Source organism: Staurois parvus, unplaced genomic scaffold (genome assembly GCF_062004578.1).
Source record: "Staurois parvus isolate SC_StPar_1 unplaced genomic scaffold, SC_StPar_1.0 ptg000380l, whole genome shotgun sequence".
Lineage (NCBI taxonomy): Eukaryota > Metazoa > Chordata > Amphibia > Anura > Ranidae > Staurois > Staurois parvus.
In genome coordinates this window covers 2,394,044-2,418,192 of record NW_028318176.1, presented here as the reverse complement: position 1 = coordinate 2,418,192, position 24,149 = coordinate 2,394,044, and the positions used below count along the sequence as shown (strand labels likewise).

Sequence of the window (24,149 nt, the reverse complement as noted above, 5' to 3'; positions counted from 1 at the left end):
ACTAAAAAGTATCCCATTGCAATGGTGTCCTTGGAGACCTGCCTAGTTAACCTGAGTAGTGCCCACCTGCCACGTGATGCCAATGTGGGAAGGGATTTTCCAAAATTCTGAGACTCTTGGATGGCCCAGACCACCCGTCCATTGCTGCTTCAGAGCATGAAGGTGCTCTTAGGCAATCCTCTAATGGTTGTGAGGACTCTCCTGAGCTTCCCTTGTCTGTGTTAGCAATGAAAGCAACAAGTCCGAGGGAAGAAAAAGAGAAGAAGGGGGCGCCAGCTAAGTGTAGCATAAAAGAACCTACACTTCATTCAAAGACTATTGGCACCGCACTCAGTGATGTAAGACATAGGTATATGGTGAGCTGCCAATTGTCTTTGAATGAAGTGGAAGTTCTTTTATGCTACACTTAGCTGGCGCCCCTTTCTTCTCTATTTACTTATTACTACAAAGGCTGCTTCTTACTCAAGTGCTTTTGGATATTTCCACCAAGACGGCATAGACTTTCAGTTGGACAACTAAGGACCTATCGTGTCTGCCCCTTACGTGCCATTAACCCTTTGCTGTTTTTAAGGCTAAGGGAAGAGCCTGCATCCTCAGAAGTGCGCCGACTATTTCTTGCTGATCTGCAAGTGCACAGAAAATACAAAGTTGGAAGCAAACAATTGAAGGAACCCATTTTGATAAGGAAGAATGTGATAAAAATAGATGGGGTGATAGTTAACCCAGACGAGAGGGTTTCCCTCTGATACTTCCTTATGGAAAGGGACCTTTTATACTGAATGTGAAACCACTGCATGACCTGTGGTGCCTTACCTTACCGAACGTTGGCATTAGAGTTGGCCCATGGGCACATCCAGGAGGGCATTTGGGAGAAAACCCAAGACAAGATAGCACAGAGATTTTATTTGCCTGGTGTCACTAGGGAGGTAGGAATGTACTTTTCTTCTCCCCCCTGCCACATTTACATAGCCATTTGGTTCCCCTCGTCGTAATTGAGGCCTTCTTCGAGACCATTGCTATGGATTTGGTCAGCCCTTATAAGGGTCATCAACATATTACACTGATAATGGACTAAGCTACATGCTATCTGGAAGCAATCACTCTCTGAAGCACCTTGGCCAAAACATTGGCCAAAGAGCCAGTGGTGGAACCACCAGGGTCACAAAGGTGTACCTGTGACCAGGCCCTGGTGTTACGCCACCATAGGAGGGGCCACAAGACGCCCGTTTCTGGGACAGTGTTAACAGAAAACATCCATGTCAGCAGCTTTGAACCGTGTATGTGCAGTTCCAGGAGCAGCTGATTAGAGAACTGCCGGGCTCGGTCTCGGATTGGGTAGCTGGGTGTGGCTTATACATGCATTGCTGCACGAGTAGAGGCCGAGCTCGGCCGTACAATAATCGGCTGAATTCAGAATTCAACATGAGCGATTCTGAGTCACCGACAATGTCGTGTTTTACTACCAACCTGGTCAAATAAATAATTGGTTGTGTCGCGCTCCACCTCCTAAAAATGTTTAAAGTATTTTAACCATGCATTTCATGCACTACTGTATTAAATAATAAATGATATAAATAAGTATTATTCCATAATTATATATAAAAAAATATATAAAATAGAATACAAATAAAAACTAATGTGCTATAATTAATTATTAAACAATATCTTTTACAAACAATAATGTAAAAAACTTTAATAAATATAGAGTGCTGTATCGCTGATATTAGATAAACCCACCATTTAAAGTGACATATATGTGCAAAACGCAATGTGTATGTGCAAAAGATGCTAAATAAATAAATAATAATTAATAATAAATAATAGATAATATTAAATGAGCATAAAGATGCATGTGAAATATGATATTAAGTGACAAGTGATTAATAATAAATAATCAATAACAATTCTATATAATCTGACAGTGCAAATGATATTGTATGTGCACCTCAGCTTGTACAACCCAAAGTTCTAAATGGGGCTAGGTATTTATTGTCCTAAGCTAGACACAATGCGAATGTCCCAATTACGACCTTTATACAGTTGCAAGAAAAAGTATGTGAACCCCTTGGGATTACGTGGAGTTTTGCATGAATTGGGCATAAAATGTGCTCTGAACATCATCTAAATCACAACAATAGAAGAACACAGCCTGCTGAACATAATACAACACAAACATTAGATGTTGCCATGGTTTAATTGCACATAACATGTAAACATTCACAGTGCAGGGAGGAAAAAGTATGTGAACCTTTGGACTTAATAACTGGTTGACCATCCTTTGGCAGCAATAACCTCAACAAAACGTTGCCTGTAGTTGCAGATCAGACCTGTACAACGATCTGGAGTAATTTTGGACCACTCCTCTTCACAAAACTGTTTCAGTGTAGCAATATTCTTGGGATGTCTGGTGTGAATCGCTCTCTTAAGGTCATGCCACAGCATTTCAATGGGGTTGAGGTCAGGACTCTGACTGGGCCACTCCAGAAGGCGTATTCTGTGCTGTTGCAGCCATTGTTTTGTTGAATTACTTGTATGCTTTGGGTCATTGTCCTGTTGCACCACCCATCCTCTGCGGAGCTTCAGTTGGCGGACAGATGGTCGTACGTTTTCCTGCAAAATGTCTTGATAAACTCTGGAATTCATTTTCCCATCAATGACAACAATCCATCCAGGCCCTGAGGCAGCAAAGCAGCCCCAAACCATGATGCTCCCTCCGCCATGTTTCACAGTGGGGATGAGGGTTTGATGTTGGTGTGCTGTGCCTTTTTTTCTCCACACATAGTGTTGTGTGTTCTTCCCAAACAACTCAATCTTGGTTTCATCTGTCCACAGTATATTTTGCCAGTAGTGCTGTGGAACATCCAGGTGCTCTTTTGCAAACTTCAAACGTGCTGCAATATTCTTTTTGGACAGCAATGGCTTCCTCCGTGGTGTCCTCCCATGTACTCCATTCTTGTTTAATGTTTTCCTTATTGTAGATGTGTCAACAAAAATGTTAGCATGTGCCAGAGATTTCTGTAGGTCTTTAGCTAGCACTCTGGGATTCTTCTTTACCTCATGCAGCATTCTGCGCTGTGCTCTTTCAGTCATTTTTACAGGACGACCACGCCTAGGGAGAGTAGCAACAGTGCTAAACTTTCTCCATTTGTAGACAGTCTGTATTACCGTGGATACATGAACACCAAGGCTTTTGGGGGTACTTTTGTAACCCTTTCCAGCTTCATGCAAGTCAACAATTCTTGATCGTAGGTCTTCTGAGAGCTCTTTTCTGCGAGGCATGGTTCACATCAGACAGTGCTTCTTGAAACCAGTAAACCAAAAACAGGTGTGTGTTTTTTAAGGGCAGGACAGCTGTCAGCAACACATCCAATATCATCACACTGATTGGAGTCAAGGTTGGCTCACTCCTGGCTCCAATTAGCTCTGGGAGAAGTCATTAAGCTAGGGCCTCACATACTTTTTCCTCCCTGCACTGTGAATGTTTACATATTATGTGCAATTAAACCATGGCAACATCTAAAGTTTGTGTAGTATTATGTTCAGCAGACTGTGTTCTTCTATTGTTGTGACTTAGATGACGTTCAGAGCACATTTTATGCCCAATTCATGCAAAACTCCACGTAATCCCAAGGGGTTCACATACTTTTTCTTGCAACTGTATATTGTGAACAATATATATATTTTGCTGATAAGGTGGAAATATTACTGTCCTTCCTCTGGGTGGCCTCCCAGATACTTCTGAGCTGTAAGGGCTAGGTGGATAGATGCGGATATCCCTCTCGTTCTGGAGGGGTCAGACTCCTATCTCCTCTTCTCCCCTTTTGCTCCTCCAGTTTATGCCATGTAAAAGAAGAATTCCCACATAGTGCTTTATCTCTCAAATAAGACTTTAATGTGTCTCCGATAAAATGCGCACTTACATTCTTTAAAACAATACAGAGCGTGTTTCAAATGTGTGCCCGTGCACAAAAACAGTACTCGCCGTTCCGGTGACTGATGGCGTTGTGACGTCAGAGCCCCTCCCCTACGCGTTACGCCACAGGGTCACGTGGCTTCCTCAGGGGGATTCAATAGGACGCCATAACGCTACTAACTTTATATAGGGTATTCCGGCGCCATTTTCTCGAAGTCCGCATGGAAGCGGCCATTTCAATGGGGCCAGATATAACTTATACATATGCAATGTGTTCCCAGATTAAATACATTGCTCATATTATTTGCATAGGGCTTATTAGAGAGCACCCTTACATTACTCTGACTTAACACCATTAGTACTGTGACTGAGCTAGGCACCATTGAATACAATTTTTTTTAAAATGTACAAAGCCTCCATTAAAATACTATGAAAATATTTATTAATTATCAATATAAAATTATTTAAGCAGATAAATCAGACTCAAATAAAATATGAAAAGGTTAAATGTAAATATAAACAATAAAAATAATAATAATATAAAAAAATATGAAAAAATAATAAAAATAAAAATAAACATAATAAAAATAAAAATAAATATAAATATAAAAATAAAAAATAAAAAATAAAGTATGAAAAATTAAAATAAAAAATAAAAATTAATATAAAAATAATAATAATAAAAATAAATATAAAATAAGAATAAATAAAGAAAATAAATGTAAAAATAAAAAATCACTAAAATGTTAAAAATGTTATTTTTATCCCCTTGCTATTTCATTATTATATCCTGAGATCATACACAAATCAGTATTCTACTTGTCATACATGCTCTTATAATTTCCATTATTTTACCCTCTATATTTAAATATATGAAAAAAAGTTATAAGAAATGTTATTAACTGTTGTCTATGCTAATACACTACCTTTACATGAAATCTATACTAGAACCTCAGTCTATATATATATATATATATATATATATATATATATATATATATATATATATATATGTATGTCCACATCCACCCTATCTGCATACGTCTAATAAATACACGTGGACATATACAATATAATATTCTATGTGACTATTAACTAAAAACACTATTGGTTAAAAACTCATAAGGTGATATGCCCTTCTCTAGTAATTACTAATAAAACAGGATAAATCAAATTCCTTATTCAGGCCTTTAGGGGCTAAGCATCCCATTTCATATATCCATTTGATTCCTTCTTACTAATCTCTCTAATCATGTTATCCCCTCTCCAATGCTTGATATGCCTCTCTATTCCCCAAAATTGTAAATTGGAAGCATCCGAATTGTGAAATTGGCGAAAGTGTTGCGATACATGATGGTACTTGTAACCTCTATTTATGTTATACACATGTTCTTTGATCCTTTCTTTTAGAGCTCTTTTAGTTCTACCTATATATAAGAGGTTACAGGGACATTTTAAAGCATAAACCACTCCTCTCGTATCACACGAAATAAATTGTTTGATTTTATATTCTTTATTGTTGTGAGTGTTAACAAACGTGTGTAACCTCTTATATATAGGTAGAACTAAAAGAGCTCTAAAAGAAAGGATCAAAGAACATGTGTATAACATAAATAGAGGTTACAAGTACCATCATGTATCGCAACACTTTCGCCAATTTCACAATTCGGATGCTTCCAATTTACAATTTTGGGGAATAGAGAGGCATATCAAGCATTGGAGAGGGGATAACATGATTAGAGAGATTAGTAAGAAGGAATCAAAATGGATATGTGAAATGGGATGCTTAGCCCCTAAAGGCCTGAATAAGGAATTTGATTTATCCTGTTTTATTAGTAATTACTAGAGAAGGGCATATCACCTTATGAGTTTTTAACCAATAGTGTTTTTAGTTAATAGTCACATAGAATATTATATTGTATATGTCCACGTGTATTTATTAGACGTATGCAGATAGGGTGGATGTGGACATACATATATATATATATATATAGACTGAGGTTCTAGTATAGGTTTCATGTAAGGGTAGTGTATTAGCATAGACAACAGTTAATAACATTTCTTATAACTTTTTTTCATATATTTAAATATAGAGGGTAAAATAATGGAAATTATAAGAGCATGTATGACAAGTAGAATACTGATTTGTGTATGATCTCAGGATAGAATAATGAAATAGCAAGGGGATAAAAATAACATTTTTAACGTTTTAGTGATTTTTTATTTTTACATTTATTTTCTTTATTTATTCTTATTTTATATTTATTTTTATTCTTATTATTTTTATTTTTATATTAATTTTTATTTTTTATTTTAATTTTTCATACTTTATTTTTTATTTTTATTTTTATATTTATATTTATTTTTATTTTTATTATTATGTTTATTTTTATTTTTATTATTTTTTCATATTTTTTAATATTATTATTATTTTTATTGTTTATATTTACATTTAACCTTTTTCATATTTTATTTGAGTCTGATTTATCTGCTTAAATAATTTTATATTGATAATTAATAAATATTTTCATAGTATTTTAATGGAGGCTTTGTACATTTTAAAAAAATTGTATTCAATGGTGCCTAGCTCAGTCACAGTACTAATGGTGTTAAGTCAGAGTAATGTAAGGGTGCACTTTAATAAGCCCTATGCAAATAATATGAGCAATGTATTTAATCTGGGAACACATTGCATATGTATAAGTTATATCTGGCCCCATTGAAATGGCCGCTTCCATGCGGACTTCGAGAAAATGGCGCCGGAATACCCTATATAAAGTTAGTAGCGTTATGGCGTCCTATTGAATCCCCCTGAGGAAGCCACGTGACCCTGTGGCGTAACGCGTAGGGGAGGGGCTCTGACGTCACAACGCCATCAGTCAGCGGAACGGCGAGTACTGTTTTTGTGCACGGGCACACATTTGAAACACGCTCTGTATTGTTTTAAAGAATGTAAGTGCGCATTTTATCGGAGACACATTAAAGTCTTATTTGAGAGATAAAGCACTATGTGGGAATTCTTCTTTTACATGGCATAAACTGGAGGAGCAAAAGGGGAGAAGAGGAGATAGGAGTCTGACCCCTCCAGAACGAGAGGGATATCCGCATCTATCCACCTAGCCCTTACAGCTCAGAAGTATCTGGAAGGCCACCCAGAGGAAGGACAGTAATATTTCCACCTTATCAGCAAAATATATATATTGTTTACAATATATAAAGGTCGTAATTGGGACATTCGCATTGTGTCTAGCTTAGGACAATAAATACCTAGCCCCATTTAGAACTTTGGGTTGTACAAGCTGAGGTGCACATACAATATCATTTGCACTGTCAGATTATATAGAATTGTTATTGATTATTTATTATTAATCACTTGTCACTTAATATCATATTTCACATGCATCTTTATGCTCATTTAATATTATCTATTATTTATTATTAATTATTATTTATTTATTTAGCATCTTTTGCACATACACATTGCGTTTTGCACATATATGTCACTTTAAATGGTGGGTTTATCTAATATCAGCGATACAGCACTCTATATTTATTAAAGTTTTTTACATTATTGTTTTTAAAAGATATTGTTTAATAATTAATTATAGCACATTAGTTTTTATTTGTATTCTATTTTATATATTTTTTTATATATAATTATGGAATAATACTTATTTATATCATTTATTATTTAATACAGTAGTGCATGAAATGCATGGTTAAAATACTTTAAACATTTTTAGGAGGTGGAGCGCGACACAACCAATTATTTATTTGTCTATTACCACACAGTATTATGAGTATGTGTATTTGTGTTGAGGCACCATTATTAATTTAGTTGTTAGTTAATTATTAATATTTTTAGTTGTCAGTCACTTATAAATTTTGCACATACCACTGTAGTAGCTCACAAGTACACTTTATTATTTACTACCAACCTGGCCGTTGGCGAGTTGTGGGCGGCCCATCAGATACAATCTCTACTCTGGCATGCCTCCCTGAAAGCCAAAGCCCAGCATGAGGAAAAAAAACAGAGGTGACTGGCGAGTGCCTGGACTTCTGCCACTAAAATTTATACTGACAGCAAAAATTCCAGATTTGGTTCTGGAGCTCTGGAGGAGGATGTACACCATCGGCTAGCTTGTCTCTTGGATCACAATTGGTTGCTCACAGGTGGACAGGCGATCCAGTTGTACCCCAATGTTTTACCCCGACTTTTGTTTTATCATCTCCTAAAGCAGCCTCATCGTCTCCACGTCTTAGAGTGGTCGGTTTTATGTTCTACATTGTCTACCAACCTGATGATGGAGAGGGATTTTGTGACCTTCTTGTGTGGAATCCCGGGAATACAGAGGATGGGGAAATCTTTCTGGTGGGTTGTCCTGGTACAGGTTTTTGCATCCTTTTGTAAATTCAGACTCCTCCACTACCCCATCCTCATCCTCCTCCTCTTTTATCTCTTCTTTAACAATAATTTCTAAATCATTCAGATGTCCACTCTGTAGATATAATAAAAAAAGGGTAACAGTGCAGATAATGTACAGATCCTAATGATACTATCAGTGATTGTTCCTCATCTACCTGATGGAGAGGGATGGTGTGACCTTCTTGTGTGGAATCCCGGGAATACAGAGGACGGGGACATCTCTCTGGTGGGTTCCTGGTATTAGGTGGCTCCATCATATCCTTGTGTCCTTCTGAAAACTCCTCCATCACTCCATACTCCTCATCCTCCTCTTTATACTCTTCTTTGACAACAATATTATCATCCCCAAGGATTCCACTCTGAAAATATAATAAAATTACATAAATGGTAACAATGCAGATAATGTACAGATCCTAATGATACTATCAGTGATTGTTCCTCATCTACCTGATGATGGGGAGGGATAGTGTGACCTTCCTGTGTGGAATCCCGGGAATACAGAGGACGGGGACATCTCTCTGGTGGGTTCCCATGACTGGATCCATCTGTAGGAAGCACACACACTGACTAAATCCATTGTTTCTATGTGTTTATCAGATGATGGGGGATCTAGGTGGATCCTCCGTACTGCTCTCTCCTTTCCAATAAAGTCTCCTCTTACCCGGTGATGTGAGGGGCGGCTGATTGTCCATCATGTCCTTGTAGAGGTCCTTGTGTCCTCCCTGGTGGTCCTCCATCATGACGTCCTTGTAGAGATCCTTGTGTCCTCTCTGGTGGTCCTCCATCATGACATCCTTGTAGAGATCCTTGTGTCCTCTCTGGTGGTCCTCCATCATGACATCCTTGTAGAGATCCTTGTGTCCTCTCTGGTGGTCCTCCTTTTAAAAGCAAAGAAGCCGACAAGGAAATATCATTTGCTGGCAGTTTTCCTTTGTAAATATAAGTATTCAAAAATGAATTGCTCCTGGCCAAATACAATTTCAAAATTTTGGATTTTTTGCATTGGTACATATTCCCCGGGGCAGTACTCACCCCTCCATGCTGTTTTTTGACACCTCCTTGCCTATTCGCCAGTAAAATCCCCCCCTAAATGAACCCCCATCCCCTGATAGAAGTGGTATAATCCATTAATATAGACTGAGAAGGTGAGAAGGTGATTGGTGGGAAAGGGGACATCTCCACAATGAGGAGAATGTTCCGGCCCCGGAAGAGAGGGAATGTTCTGCCCCTGAAGGGGTTAATCTGGGTTCCCACACTATATATGTGTGTATCATCATCTGCTGGAGATAAAAGACGTCACAGTGACGATGGAGGAAGAGGACGGACGTGATGATGGAGGAAGAGGACGGACGTGACGATGGAGGAAGAGGACGGACGTGACGATGGAGGAAGAGGACGGACGTGACCATGGAGGAAGAGGACGAACGTGACCATGGAGGAAGAGGACGGACGTGACCATGGAGGAAGAGGACGGACGTGACAATGGAGGAAGAGGACAGATGTGACAATGGAGGGAGAGGACGGATGTGACGGTGGAGGGAGAGGACGGACGTGACGATGGAGGAAGAGGACGGACGTGACAATGGAGGAAGAGGACGGACGTGACAATGGAGGAAGAGGACGGATGTGACAATGGAGGAAGAGGACGGACGTGACGGTGGAGGAAGAGGACGGACGTGACGGTGGAGAAAGAGGACGGACGTGACGATGGAGGACGGATGTGACGGTGGAGGAAGAGGATGGGCGCGACGATGGAGGAAGAGGACGGGCGCGACGGTGGAGGAAGAGGACGGACGTGATGATGGAGGAAGAGGACGGGCGCGACGGTGGAGGAAGAGGACGAACGTGACAGTGGAGGAAGAAGACGGGCGCCACGGTGGAGGAAGAGGACGGACATGATGGGGGTTACTGGGTGTTAATAGAAAATAAGATCTTATTACCTCCTCTACTGCCACTTCCAGCAATGTCTCCTCTCTACTTCCTCCCCGACTCACCTTTCACCGGAACTTCCTACTTATACCTGACATCACTTCCTGTCTGTCCCTGACATCACTTCCTGTCTTCCATAAAGACTTCCTGTCTGGGTAGAAGTGAGACCACTAGCTTGTGGAGCTCAGAAGATCTGAAGCCCAGAGAACGGTTTGGTAGCATAGTATTCAAAGTAGAGTTGGGGAAAACCCACCACTTCCGTATGCCACCAACCCACCACAACAAGCATGTATCCTCCACCATAATTATACCGGCCATCAAGTCCTTGAACATTGAGGAGATGCTTTGAAAGGAGTCCCAATGGGAATCCAAGAGGTTGCCACCATTTTTTGGTTTTTATTGGGGTTATTTTTCCATTTTGGCGTTGCAAGATGACATCTAGTCAATGAACTGCATATACAGGTGTTAAAATGAGTAAACAGAAGGCACTGAAGCAGTCAGTAATTCTACAAAATGTATGTATAGGGGGCAAATGGGAAGGTCAAGGGCGGAACTCAAAGTATTGTGCGAAATAGGACCAAGTATCCCATTTACTATACAGATAGCTGGGCCAATGGGGACTACAGAGAACACCAATTTGAGGGTAGGATTGAACACGCCCTGATGACTGAAGTTTGTAAATGTTTTTGGAGGAGATAAGGCAGAGAGGAGAAACAACAGGCATGTGAGCGATGATGGGGTTAAAGGTTGGGCTGCTAGTTTTTGTCGCCATAGATGAAACAGAAAGTTGGAGTGCTGTACAGCTCCTGAAATCTCAGAGGGACAACCTCTAGATCAGCTGGGTGGAACCCTAGGAAAGATTGTGTGGGGTATATATGGGTGTCACATAACATTTAGTGTTCAATTTGATGAAGAGGACCATGGCCAAAGATGGGCCACACTTGCACAGGGTAGCTGCTGGGGGGAGAAAGTCCCTCTAAACTGTGATTTTCCTTTTGAACCATCTGAGGTGTTTTCTCTGGAAGGTGAAGATGACTCGGATAGCAGTATAAGGTGGATATAACCCACTTGCCTCCTGGGAAAATGATCAATATGAGTGAGGGGCAGGGGCGGACTGACAACTCATGGGGCCCCCAGGCAATAAGGGATCATGGGGCCCCTGTGTCCTTGCCCAAACTCAAAAAAGCCTATGAAACAGGTACCAGGGCCATCTCATGGGGCCCCCTACTGACTCCATACCCTCGGGCAGTGCCCGAGTTTCCAAATGGTCAGTGCGGCCCTGGTGAGGGGGGTGCATATGTGTAAGGGAGTAATGGCTGTTGTGACAGACTCAGCCTGGACGGGGGCTTTTGGAGGAAACTGCAGGCTAGCTTCTTGCCTACTGACCATGGGCCCTGGCATCTGAGGGGACTCTGTTCTTTGGTGTGTGCCTGGAGGGGCCTTTGGAGCAGTATACTTCGGATTCAAGTCCAAAGGTCCCCCCAGGCACATACCAAAGAATAGAGCCCCCTCTGGTGCCAGGGCCATGGCCAGTAGGCAAGAAGCTAGCCTGCAGTCCTCTCCAATAGCCCCTGTCTGGGTTGGGTCTGTCACAGCTTTTGTAATTGTGTTGTTTCTAACTATACCTCTGACACCCCCCCCCCCCCCCCCCACACACACACACACACACACACACAGACAGACACGTTCTGGAGATCTTTTAGTTTTATCAAGGAGCCATGAATACACCAAGAGAAATAATGTCTACCCTGGAATGATTTTATATAAGAGGGACCTCTTACATAAGAACTTTTATGAAGGCTGGATCCCCTATAGAAGAGCCTCCACAAAGGACTCATTATTTATAGAAGAACCTTTTAAAGGAGAGATCCTATATGGAAGAAACGTTATGAAGGACGGATCTTCCATAAAAGAACCGTTATTAAGGGGTGATCTATAGACCTTTTATGAAGGAGGGATCTCCTATAGTAGAACCTTTACGAAGGAGGGATCTCCTATAGAAGAACCTTTACAACGGAGGGATCTCCTATAGCAGAACCTGTATGAAGGAGGGATCTCCTATAGAAGAACCTTTACGAAGGAGGGATCACCTATAGTAGAACTTTTATGAAGGAGGGATCTCCTATAGTAGAACCTTTACAAAGGAGGGATCTCCTATAGCAGAACCTTTATGAAGGAGAGATCTCCTATAGAAGAAACTTTACGAAGGAGAGATCTATTCTAGAAGAGCCTTTATGAAGGGTGCATCTCTTCTAGAAGAACATTTTTGAAAGAGGGATCTCCTGTAGAAGAACCTTTATGGAGGAGGGATCTCCTATAGAAGAGCCTTTATGAAGGATGCAACTTTTATAGAAGAACCTTTTTGATGGAGGGATCTTCTATAGAAGAACCATTATGAAGGAACCACCTCCTATAAAGATACTTTATGAAGGAGGGATCTCCTATAAAAGACCCTTTATGAAGGAGGGATCTCTTATAGAAGAGCATTTATGAAGAAACCATCTCACATAGAAGAACCATTATGAAGGAGAGATCTTATATAGAAGAACTGTTATGAAGGAGTGACCTGTAGAAGAAACTTTATGAAGGAGAGATCTTATATAGAAGAAATGTTATGAAGGAGGGATCTTCCATAAGAGAACCGTTATTAAGGGGTGAACTATAGACCTTTTATGAAGGAGGGATCTCCTATAGTAGAACCTTTACGAAGGAGGGATCTCCTATAGAAGAACCTTTACAACGGAGGGATCTCCTATAGCAGAACCTGTATGAAGGAGGGATCTCCTATAGAAGAACCTTTACGAAGGAGGGATCACCTATAGTAGAACTTTTATGAAGGAGGGATCTCCTATAGTAGAACCTTTACAAAGGAGGGATCTATAGCAGAACCTTTATGAAGGAGGGATCTCCTATAGAAGAACCTTTACGAAGGAGAGATCTATTCTAGAAGAGCCTTTATGAAGGGTGCATCTCTTCTAGAAGAACATTTTTGAAAGAGGGATCTCCTGTAGAAGAACCTTTATGGAGGAGGGATCTCCTATAGAAGAGCCTTTATGAAGGATGCAACTTTTATAGAAGAACCTTTTTGATGGAGGGATCTTCTATAGAAGAACCATTATGAAGGAACCACCTCCTATAAAGATCCTTTATGAAGGAGGGATCTCCTATAAAAGACCCTTTATGAAGGAGGGATCTCTTATAGAAGAGCATTTATGAAGAAACCATCTCACATAGAAGAACCATTATGAAGGAGAGATCTTATATAGAAGAACTGTTATGAAGGAGTGACCTGTAGAAGAAACTTTATGAAGGAGAGATCTTATATAGAAGAAATGTTATGAAGGAGGGATCTTCCATAAGAGAACCGTTATTAAGGGGTGAACTATAGAACTTTTATGAAGGAGGGATCTCCTATAGAAGAACCTTTACAAAGGAGGGATCTCCTATAGAAGAACCTTTACGTAGGAGGGATCTCCTATAGAAGAACCTTTATGAAGGAGGGATCTCCTATAGAAGAACCTTTACGAAGGAGGGATCTCCTATAGAAAACCTTTACGAAGGAGGGATCTCCTATAGAAGTACCTTTATGAAGGAGAGCTCTTATAGAAGAGCCTTTATGAAGGGTGCATCTCCTATAGAACATTTTTTAAAGAGGGATCTCCTGTAGAAGAACCTTGACAAAAGAAAGATCTCTTATAGAAGAGCCTTTATGAAGGGCGCATCTCCTATATAAGAACCTTTTATGAAGGAGGGATTTCCTATATAGGGAACCTTTATGAAGAAACCTATAGAAGAACATTTTTGAAAGAGGGTTCTCCTGTAAAAGAACATTTATGAAAGAGTATCTCCTATAGAAGAGTGTTACTAAATAGTGACTGCACATGTTGATGGATCCACATACTGCACCTAACAAACAGTCACACCTTCACATTCATTGAGGGGACATCTACATTACAGACAAACTTATAAAGAATGCAGAAAAAATCAACCAATGGCATCCTAAGGGGGAAGTTATTCAGTGGCAGTAGTGATGTTGAAGTCGAAGGTTCAGCTGGCAAACTAACGCAATCTAGCTATTTAGCTCTCCAGTTTGTTGAATAGAAAACAGTTGGGTTTGGGTTGATTCCAAACCTGAATCTAAACATATAAAAATACAACAAAAATGTTTAACAAAATAATATTGTAACTAAATATGCAAAATCCAGTGACCTGCCGAGCAGAATGGGAGATGTTGATGATTTCAGTGATGAGAATGGAGTTGGTGTTCCAGAAACATGGCTTGGCTCCTCCCAAGACTGGGCTGTTTGTATTCATGCTGATCCTCTTGTTTAGGACACGGGACATAGAAAAGATGGAGGGGGGTTTCTCTAAGTTAGATGTGATGTGAAAGTGAGGAAGAAAGATGATCGTGGTTGGAGGTGGTGATGGTGCGGAGGAGGAATTACGGGAGGAATGATAGATGGGTCTATGGACTGATGGACTTATCATTGGAGTATACTACAGACGTCCTGAGGTCTATGAGAAAGGGGAGAGTCGGCTGTTCCAACAAGGTGATGGTGTGGAGGAGGAATTACGGGAGGAATGATAGATGGGTCTATGGCCTGATGGACTTATCATTGGAGTATACTACAGACGTCCTGAGGTCTATGAGAAGGGGGAGAGTCGGATGTTCCAACAAGGTGATGGTGCGGAGGAGGAATTACAGGAGGAATGATAGATGGGTCTATGGACTGATGGACTTATCATTGGAGTATACTACAGACGTCCTGAGGTCTATGAGAAGGGGGAGAGTCGGCTGTTCCAACAAGGACAAGCTGGGAACACCAAACTACTAAGACACAAGATGAAGACTAAAACCTACAGGATGGGCCGTACTTGTAGTGTTAGGAAATGGAGAATAAGACTGGAGGAGAAGGAGACAGGAGAAGGAGAATGGAGAAGGAGACTGGAGCAGTAGGGAAAAGAAGACAAGAATGACCTTGTGGTTGGAGGTGGTGATCGTGCGGAGGAGGAATTACGGATGGAATGATAGATGGGTCTATGGACTGATGGACTTATCATTGGAGTATACTACAGACGTCCTGAGCTCTATGGAAAGGGGGAGAGTCGGCTGTTCCAACAAGGACATGGCGGACAAATAAAGCCCCCGAGACACAAGAAATCAAACAAACCTAAAATCTGAGGTCACACTTTAATCAATCAGCCTACAAAGAATATCATCCAATGACGTAGACATATTTTATTAATATTTGTGACGGCAAAAACAATAAAAATCGTTAATATATTTGTACGTTTATCGGGTACCTATGCAATGTTTCATCTGAAAATATTATATTTGCCACTTTCAGCCAGCAGGTGGCACCCAGACAGAACTTTGAGAACATTTCCCACACTCAGGACAGGAATATGACTTTTCTCCCGTGTGTAATGATGTTGGCGAATATTTGATCTACACGGAGAACTTCTGCACTCAGGTCAGGAACGTGGCTTCTCGCTCGAGTGAGATTTTTGATGTCTGGAAAGATAGGATTTCTGTGCAAAACTTTTCCCGCACTCAGGACAGGAATACAACTTCTCACCCGTGTGCAGTTTCTGATGTGCGGTAAGAGAGGACTTGTGTGAAACGCGCTTCCCGCACTCAGGACAGGAATATGGCTTCTCCCCCGTGTGCAATCTCAGATGTGCGGAAAGAATGGACTGCTTTAAAAAACATTTCCCACACTCGGGGCAGGAATACAACCTCTCACTTGCATGCAATCTTTGATGTGCGGACAGATAGGACTTCTGTGAAAAACATTTCCCGCACTCAGGACAGGAAAACGGCTTCTCGCCCGTGTGTAAGCTCTGATGTGCGGAAAGAGAAGATTTCTTAAAAAAACATTTCTCACACTCGGGGCAGCAATACAGCTTCTCTCCTGTGTGCATTCTCTGATGTGCGGAAAGGGAGGACTTCTGTGAAAAACCTTTCCCACACTCAGGACAGAAATGCAACTTTTCTCCTGTGTGCAGTCTTTGATGTATGGAAAGGCTGAACTTACGTGAAAAACATTTCCCGCACTCAGAGCAGGAATACGGCTTCTCTCCCGTGTGCAGTCTCTGATGTATAGAAAGAGTGAATTTCCGTGAAAAACATTTTCCGCAATCAGGACAGGAATATGGCTTTTCGCCCGTGTGAGTTGTCTGGTGTTCATCTAATTCTGATTTAGCGGCAAAACATTTCCCGCACTCGGGGCAGAAATTTAGATTCTCACCCGTGTGTAACCTCTGATGCTTGACAAGAGTGGACTTATGTGAAAAGCATTTTCCGCACTCAGGGCAGGAATAGGGCTTTTCACCCGTGTGAGATGGCAGGTGTTTATCTAAATCTGATTTTATAACAAAACATTTTCCGCACTCAGAACAGGAATGTGGTTTTTCCCCCGTGTGAGACCTCATGTGTATGGAAAGAGAAGACTTCTGTGAAAAACATTTCCCGCACTCAGGACATGAACACACCTTCTCCCCTGTGTGAGATCTTTGATGTAAATTCAGATGAGATTTATAACAGAAACGTTTCCCGCACTCAGGACAGGAGAACCTCTTCCCTGTTGGAAGGCCGGCCCGGTCCCGTACAGTCTGAAATTCCTCAGGATATGAGGAATCCGATGGTCCATCTACACTGGGTGGTGCCGGATGGACATTGGAGGGAGCCGGGTTTTCTCCTGGACTATACTGTGTGATTTCCTCATCTTCTACTTTCCAGTCTGGAGACAAAGTGAGACAATCCTCGGAGGTTTTCCTCATCTCCCGGCCATGGACTAAAATACAAAGACAAAGAGGATTACTAGACAAGAGCCCCACCAGAGGTCAGAGAGTGAGGATGGGGGGAGGGGGACCAAGAGGAAGACTGGACTCATCCTGAAGACCACCATCATTGGGGTATTGGCTCCTCCCCCATCCTGAAGACCACCATAATATTATGTTTATATACTGCAGAGGGCAATTGAAGGATTAAAGCATTTAAAACTTTGTATTTCCCGCCCTCCTCCCTGTTCCAGGTCAGTGACTTCAAGTATATCACCCAGTTCCCGCCCTACTCTGGACCAATGGGTGAGCAGTATGAACAGAGGAACGTATGAAAGTGTATGAAAAGTCTATCACTGGCTCTGCTTCCCAGGTGGCTCCTTGGCTTTCTGGGTCCTAAAAAGCCCAAAGTAGCTGGTAAAGGAGGGATCCCTTATAGAAGAACCTTTACGAAGGAGGGATCCCTTATAGAAGAACCTTTACAAAGGAGGGATCCCTTATAGAAGAACCTTTACAAAGGAGGGATCCCTTATAGAAGAACCTTTACAAAGGAGGGATCCCTTATAGAAGAACCTTTACAAAGGAGGGATCCCTTATAGAAGAACCTTTACAAAGGAGGGATCCCTTATAGAAGAACCTTTACAAAGGAGGGATCCCTTATAGAAGAACCTTTACAAAGGAGGGATCCCTTATAGAAGAACCTTTACAAAGGAGGGATCCCTTATAGAAGAACCTTTACAAAGGAGGGATCCCTTATAGAAGAACCTTTACAAAGGAGGGATCCCTTATAGAAGAACCTTTACAAAGGAGGGATCCCTTATAGAAGAACCTTTACAAAGGAGGGATCCCTTATAGAAGAACCTTTACAAAGGAGGGATCCCTTATAGAAGAACCTTTACAAAGGAGGGATCCCTTATAGAAGAACCTTTACAAAGGAGGGATCCCTTATAGAAGAACCTTTACAAAGGAGGGATCCCTTATAGAAGAACCTTTACAAAGGAGGGATCCCTTATAGAAGAACCTTTACAAAGGAGGGATCCCTTATAGAAGAACCTTTACAAAGGAGGGATCTCTAGAAGAACCTTTACAAAGGAGGGATCTCTAGAAGAACCTTTACAAAGGAGGGATCTCTAGAAGAACCTTTACAAAGGAGGGATCTCTAGAAAAACCTTTACAAAAGGAGGGATCTCTTATAGAAGAACCTTTACGAAGGAGGGATCTCTAGAAGAACCTTTACAAAGGAGGGATCTCTTATAGAAGAACCTTTACGAAGGAGGGATCTCTTATAGAAGAACCTTTACGAAGGAGGGATCTCTAGAAGAACCTTTACAAAGGAGGGATCTCTAGAAGAACCTTTACAAAGGAGGGATCTCTTATAGAAGAACCTTTACGAAGGAGGGATCTCTAAAATAACTTTTTATAAAGGAAGGATCTCTAGAAGAACCTTTACAAAAGGAGGGATCTCTTATAGAAGAACCTTTACGAAGGAGGGATCTCTAAAATAACTTTTTATAAAGGAAGGATCTCTAGAAAAACCTTTACAAAAGGAGGGATCTCTTATAGAAGAACCTTTACGAAGGAGGGATCTCTAGAAGAACCTTTACAAAGGAGGGATCTCTTATAGAAGAACCTTTACGAAGGAGGGATCTCTTATAGAAGAACCTTTACGAAGGAGGGATCTCTAGAAGAACCTTTACAAAGGAGGGATCTCTAGAAGAACCTTTACAAAGGAGGGATCTCTAGAAGAACCTTTACAAAGGAGGGATCTCTAGAAGAACCTTTACAAAGGAGGGATCTCTTATAGAAGAACCTTTACGAAGGAGGGATCTCTAAAATAACTTTTTATAAAGGAAGGATCTCTAGAAGAACCTTTACAAAGGAGGAAGGAGGGGTTATTATATAGCACACACACACACTGACTGAATCCATTGTTTCTATGTGTTTATCAGATGATGGGGGATCTAGGTGGATCCTCTGTACTGCTCTCTCCTTTCCAATAAAGTCTCCTCTTACCTGGTGATGTGAGGGGCGGCTGATTGTCCATCATGACGTCCTTGTAGAGGTCCTTGTGTCCTTCTAAATACTCCCACTCCTCCATGGAGAAATAGACAGTGACACCCTGACACCTTATAGGAACCTGACACACACAATGATACAGTCACCATCCAGACACATCCCTTGTCTGTTACTGGAGAATGTCCCAGAATTCCTGGCACCGCTCACCTCTCCTGTCAGCAGATGGACCATCAGGGTGGTCAGTTCCAGGATCTTCTGCTCCGGAGAACGAGGGGGAGGCACCATGGTGGGGCTCTGGGTCCTGCTCCATCCTCCTGAGATTGGCTCCCCACTAGATTTCTTCACTACAACATAATCCTACAGATCAGGAGAAAGAGAAACTGATATCAATTATTTAGGAAATGACAGAAAATCCTCCTGCGCTAAAAATGGGGCCCTAACACTCAAGCTGCTGACACTAACCTCTTACCTAAATTAGTGAAATTATATCTATATAAAACAGTGCAGCGCTCAAAATAAATCAATATTAGTATAACAAAAAAAACAAAAGTGCACACAGGGGTTAAACTATTACACAGACACAGTGCAACATGTGAATTCCCACCGGGAATAACTTAGTGTGAAAGTGACCAGTGTCGTAACTGACACTCAAGCAAACTCCTACAACGTAATACATACAAAAATCACCATGATGACAAATACAATAAATTTAATTAAATAAATGTCCAAAGTGCTCAAATTAAGATATTCATGCAGGTGCTGGTATGTGTTCACTCCATGCAAATCCTTAGTGGCCAAAGTGCCCCCTCACCTCCTTAAATTGACCCTGCAGGGTCAGCTCGTTCTGGGTGTAAACCACTCTGGATGGCAACAGGTTACTTTTCAAATCCACTCCCATCCCCTTTAGCTGCACCCGTTTTATGACTGTAGTCTGTTTCCTCGTTTCTCAGGAAACAGACTAGAGTCATAAAACGGGTGCAGCTAGAGGGGATACTGCTGACAGGGCTGTGTATGGAAGGATCGGAGTACTTGGGAGTGGATTTGAAAAGTAACCTGTTGCCATCCAGAGTGGTTCACACCCAGAGCGAGCTGACCCTGCAGGGTCAATTTAAGGAGGTGAGGGGACACTTTGGCCACTAAAGATTTGCACGGAGTGAACACATACCAGCACCTGCATGAATATCTTAATTTGAGCACTTTGGACATTTATTTAATTCAATTTATTGTATTGTATTTGTAATCATGGTGATTTTTGTATGTATTACGTTGTAGGAGTTTGCTTGAGTGTCAGGACACTGGTCACTTTCACACTAAGTTATTCCCGGTGGGAATTCACATGTTGCACTGTGTAATAGTTTAACCCCTGTGTGCACTGGGTTTTTTTTGTTGTACTAATATTGATTTATTTTGAGCGCTGCACTATTTTATATAGATATCAATCATCTGACATCATCTACATGTCTACAAGAACAACATGGTCTATTGCCCAGACTAGACCAGAGTGATGTCATGTGACCTCCCAAGATCCTTCTCACCTCTCCGATCAGGTCTGTGTTTTATTAACTAGTTTCCGACCGCAGATAGCCGAATGACGGCTACACTGCGGCCGGCCAGTTCTGAGTGGACGTCATATGACGTCCTCCCAGAACACGCTCTCCTGCGCGCCCCAGGGGGCGTGCACCCGGCGATCTCCGTGATCGCTGTGTCCTACGGACACAGCTGATCACGTGATGTGGTAAAAGGCCAATCACAGTGGCCTTTTACCACCTGATCAGCGGTGTCCAATGACACGCTGATCAGAGGGAAATGCAAGTGCCGGTTCTCGGCTGCACTTTCCTCACGCTGTCAGATCGTGAGGAAAGTACTGCCGAGAACTGGCAGTTGTCAGAGCGGGGATCGGCACCGATCATCAGGGCACTGATGATCAGTGCCCTGATGATCGGTGCCCAGCAGTGCCACCCGCAAGTTCTGCCCACCTGTGCCCAGCAGTGCGCCCACTAGCTCCGCCCACCTGTGCCCAGCAGATCACCCACCTGTGCCCAGCAGTGCACCCACCTGTGCCCAGCAGTGCACCCACCTGTGCCACTCTGCAGTGTCACACACCTGTGCCCAGAAGTGCCACCTACCTGTGCCCAGCAGTGCCACCCACCTGTGCCCACCCACCTGTGCCCACCAGTGCCACCCACCTGTGCCTGCCCACCAGTGCTGCCCACCAGTGCTGCCAGTCAGTGCCGCCAGTCAGTGCCCAGGGGTTGTGCCAGTCAGTGCCGCCAGTCAGTGCCCAGCAGTGATGCCAGTCAGTGCCGTCTATCAGTACCCATCATCAGTGTCACCTATCAGTGCCGCCTATCAGTGCTGCATATTAGTGCCGCCTATCCGTGACACCTCATTAGTGCTGTCTATCAGTGCCGCCTATCCGTGCCACCTCATTAGTACTGCCTATAAGTGCCCTTTAGTGCTGCCTATCAGTGCCGCCTATCAGTGCCCATCAGTGCTGGCTCATCAACGCACATCAGTGAAGGAGAAAAAATACCTGTTTGAAAAATTTTATAATAGAAACAAAGAAACTTTTTTTTTTCAAATTTTTTGCAATTTTTTTATTTATAGCGCAAAAAGTAAAGCGCCCAGTGGCGATTAAATACCACCAAAAGAAAGCTCTATTTGTGAGAAAAAAATGATCAAAATTTCATATGGGTACAATGTTGCATGACCGCGCAATTGTCAATCAAAGTGCGGCAGCGCTGAAAGCTGAAAATTGGCCTGGTAAGGAAGGGGGTATAAGTGCCTGGTAGGCAAGTGGTTAATAGAGATAAGAGTGTTGTAATGTGACCTCCCAGAATCCTCCTCACCTCTCCGGTCAGCAGGTAGATGATCTCCAAGGTGAGGTTTAGTATCTTCTCAGTCATGTGACTCCGGTCCTCTTCCATCTGCTTTTGATCTATACAGGTTTTTACCTATAAAAGTAGGAATGATAACTGATAATGAAGACATTGTATATTACATAAGTGGGGAATGTTCTGCCCCTGAAGGGGTTAATCTGGGTTCCCACACTATATATGTGTGTTTCATCATCTGCTGGAGATAAAAGACGTCACAGTGACGATGGAGGAAGAGGAAGGACGCGACGGTGGAGGAAGAGGACGGACGCGGCGGTGGAGGAAGAGGACGGACGCGGCGGTGGACGAGGACGGACGCGGCGGTGGACGAGGACGGGCGCGGCGGTGGAGGACGAGGACGGGCGCGGCGATGGAGGACGAGGACGGGCGCGACGGTGGAGGACGAGGACGGGCGCGACGGTGGAGGACGAGGACGGGCGCGACGGTGGAGGACGAGGACGGGCGCGACGGTGGAGGACGAGGACGGGCGCGACGGTGGAGGACGAGGACGGGCGCGACGGTGGAGGACGAGGACGGGCGCGACGGTGGAGGGAGAGGACGGGCGCGGCGGTGGAGGGAGAGGACGGGCGCGGCGGTGGAGGGAGAGGACGGGCGCGGCGGTGGAGGGAGAGGACGGACGCGGCGGTGGAGGGAGAGGACGGACGCGACGGGGGAGGGAGAGGACGGACGCGACGGTGGAGGGAGAGGACGGACGCGACGATGGAGGAAGAAGACGGACACGACGGTGGAGGACGAGGACGGACGCGGCGGTGGAGGAAGAGGACGGACATGAAGGGGGGGGGTTACTGGGTGTAAATATAAAATAAGATCTTATTACCTCCTCTGCTGCCACTTGCAGCAATGTCTCCTCTCTACTTCCTCCTGACTCACCTCACCCGGAACTTCTTATTTATACCTGACATCACTTCCTGTCTGTCCCTGACATCACTTCCTGTCTTCCATAGAGACTTCCTGTCTAAGTAGAGATTCTCACCTTTTGGAGCTCAGAGGAACTGCAGCCCCCAGAACCGTCTGGTGATGTGACAACATTCGGTTCGGCCTCTGGATATACAAGATGTATCTACTGACCCGGGATGTCGTATATTTGTTCTTTTTTCCATTTACGTCTTCTCTGCCCTCTGTGCTTTGTGATGAGGTCATCAAGTGTGACCCGCCTACTGCAGGAAATTTTTGGGTTAGCCCCTGAGATCATCAGATGTTCATTGTTCCCGCCGTTCAATGTGTGGATTTTCGAACACAACACCACTAGGATCACCGTCTGGGATTTGACCATTGGGACGGCAGTGCTATCCACAAGACCCAATTGGGTGGAGGCATTGGTGCTTTTTTTGGAGGCTCTACCCTTTAATACCTCACAGGGGGCACCACAACACATATGTAACCTGCATAGGGTGTAAATATAGGGTCTTAGTCTCATAATGGCCATTCCCCTGGTTATTGGGGTGTTCTAGAGAGCGGGGAAGATGGCGGTTGGTGGTCATGTAGAGGTGCTGTCATTGCCCCTTTCCAGTCTGTCTTTCTACCTTCTGCCGATGGCTTATGCATTATTTTCCAGTGTAGGCTGTGGGGCCCAATCTTCCGGGGGGTAGTGCTGCTGGGTGTAGTACCGGGACAAGTTCATCCAGTGCCCAGGGCAATGATATGGAAGTCCACCCCTCCTGCCCCACTGCTAATGCATGATGTAGAATGGACATACCGCCCTGTGCTCCCTCTCTGATGCCTTGTTTTGGCTGCCCATAGTGGGTATGAAATGTGCACTGGCCAGTCATGGGTCCTCCAACAACTCCGAGGTGGTAATGCGTGTGCAGTGTGCTATTGTGTCAGCTGTGGACAACTGGGGTGGAAAATGGGTGTGCTGGAGCACAGTGCGAGAGGAGAAGCAGAGCAGATATGAAGTCGCATCTACCGGTTGCCAACCACTGAACTAGAGAGTGCTTGTGGTGAGGGGAATGTGACTTAATGCATGGCTACAGCACTGTGCCCAGGCCTTCTGCCTACTCTTTGCACCCACTCTGCCCCAGTCGTCTCAAGCCCACACAAAAGAACACGTCATGACTACGCAACCAATTAGGAGTTGTTGAGAAACAAGTGGTTGGCCACTCATGTGCACACTTTATGCCAACGATAGGCCACCAAGCAAGGCAGCCGAGAACGATTGTAGGGTGGTATGCCAATCCTGCTGCCT

General features: G+C 43.1%; 1 protein-coding gene across 1 annotated transcript in view; it reads right to left on the bottom strand.

Moving 5' to 3' along the window:
• Positions 1–22,846, bottom strand: part of LOC149456010 (uncharacterized) — a 31,957-nt gene extending 9,111 nt beyond the window's left edge. Inside the window, exons 1-11 of the mRNA XM_089685655.1 lie at positions 22,782–22,846; positions 21,917–22,021; positions 19,275–19,424; positions 19,015–19,188; positions 16,429–16,661; positions 16,075–16,278; positions 14,184–14,214; positions 9,001–9,217; positions 8,787–8,884; positions 8,495–8,698; positions 8,212–8,412 (exon numbers count right to left, since the gene is read on the bottom strand). Of these exons, the coding sequence (XP_089541781.1) occupies positions 8,212–8,412; positions 8,495–8,698; positions 8,787–8,884; positions 9,001–9,217; positions 14,184–14,214; positions 16,075–16,278; positions 16,429–16,661; positions 19,015–19,188; positions 19,275–19,424; positions 21,917–21,994 (1,590 nt within the window). The 5' untranslated portion in view covers positions 21,995–22,021; positions 22,782–22,846. The remainder of the gene's footprint in view (positions 1–8,211; positions 8,413–8,494; positions 8,699–8,786; positions 8,885–9,000; positions 9,218–14,183; positions 14,215–16,074; positions 16,279–16,428; positions 16,662–19,014; positions 19,189–19,274; positions 19,425–21,916; positions 22,022–22,781) is intronic.
• Between the last annotated feature and the right edge of the window lie 1,303 nt (positions 22,847–24,149).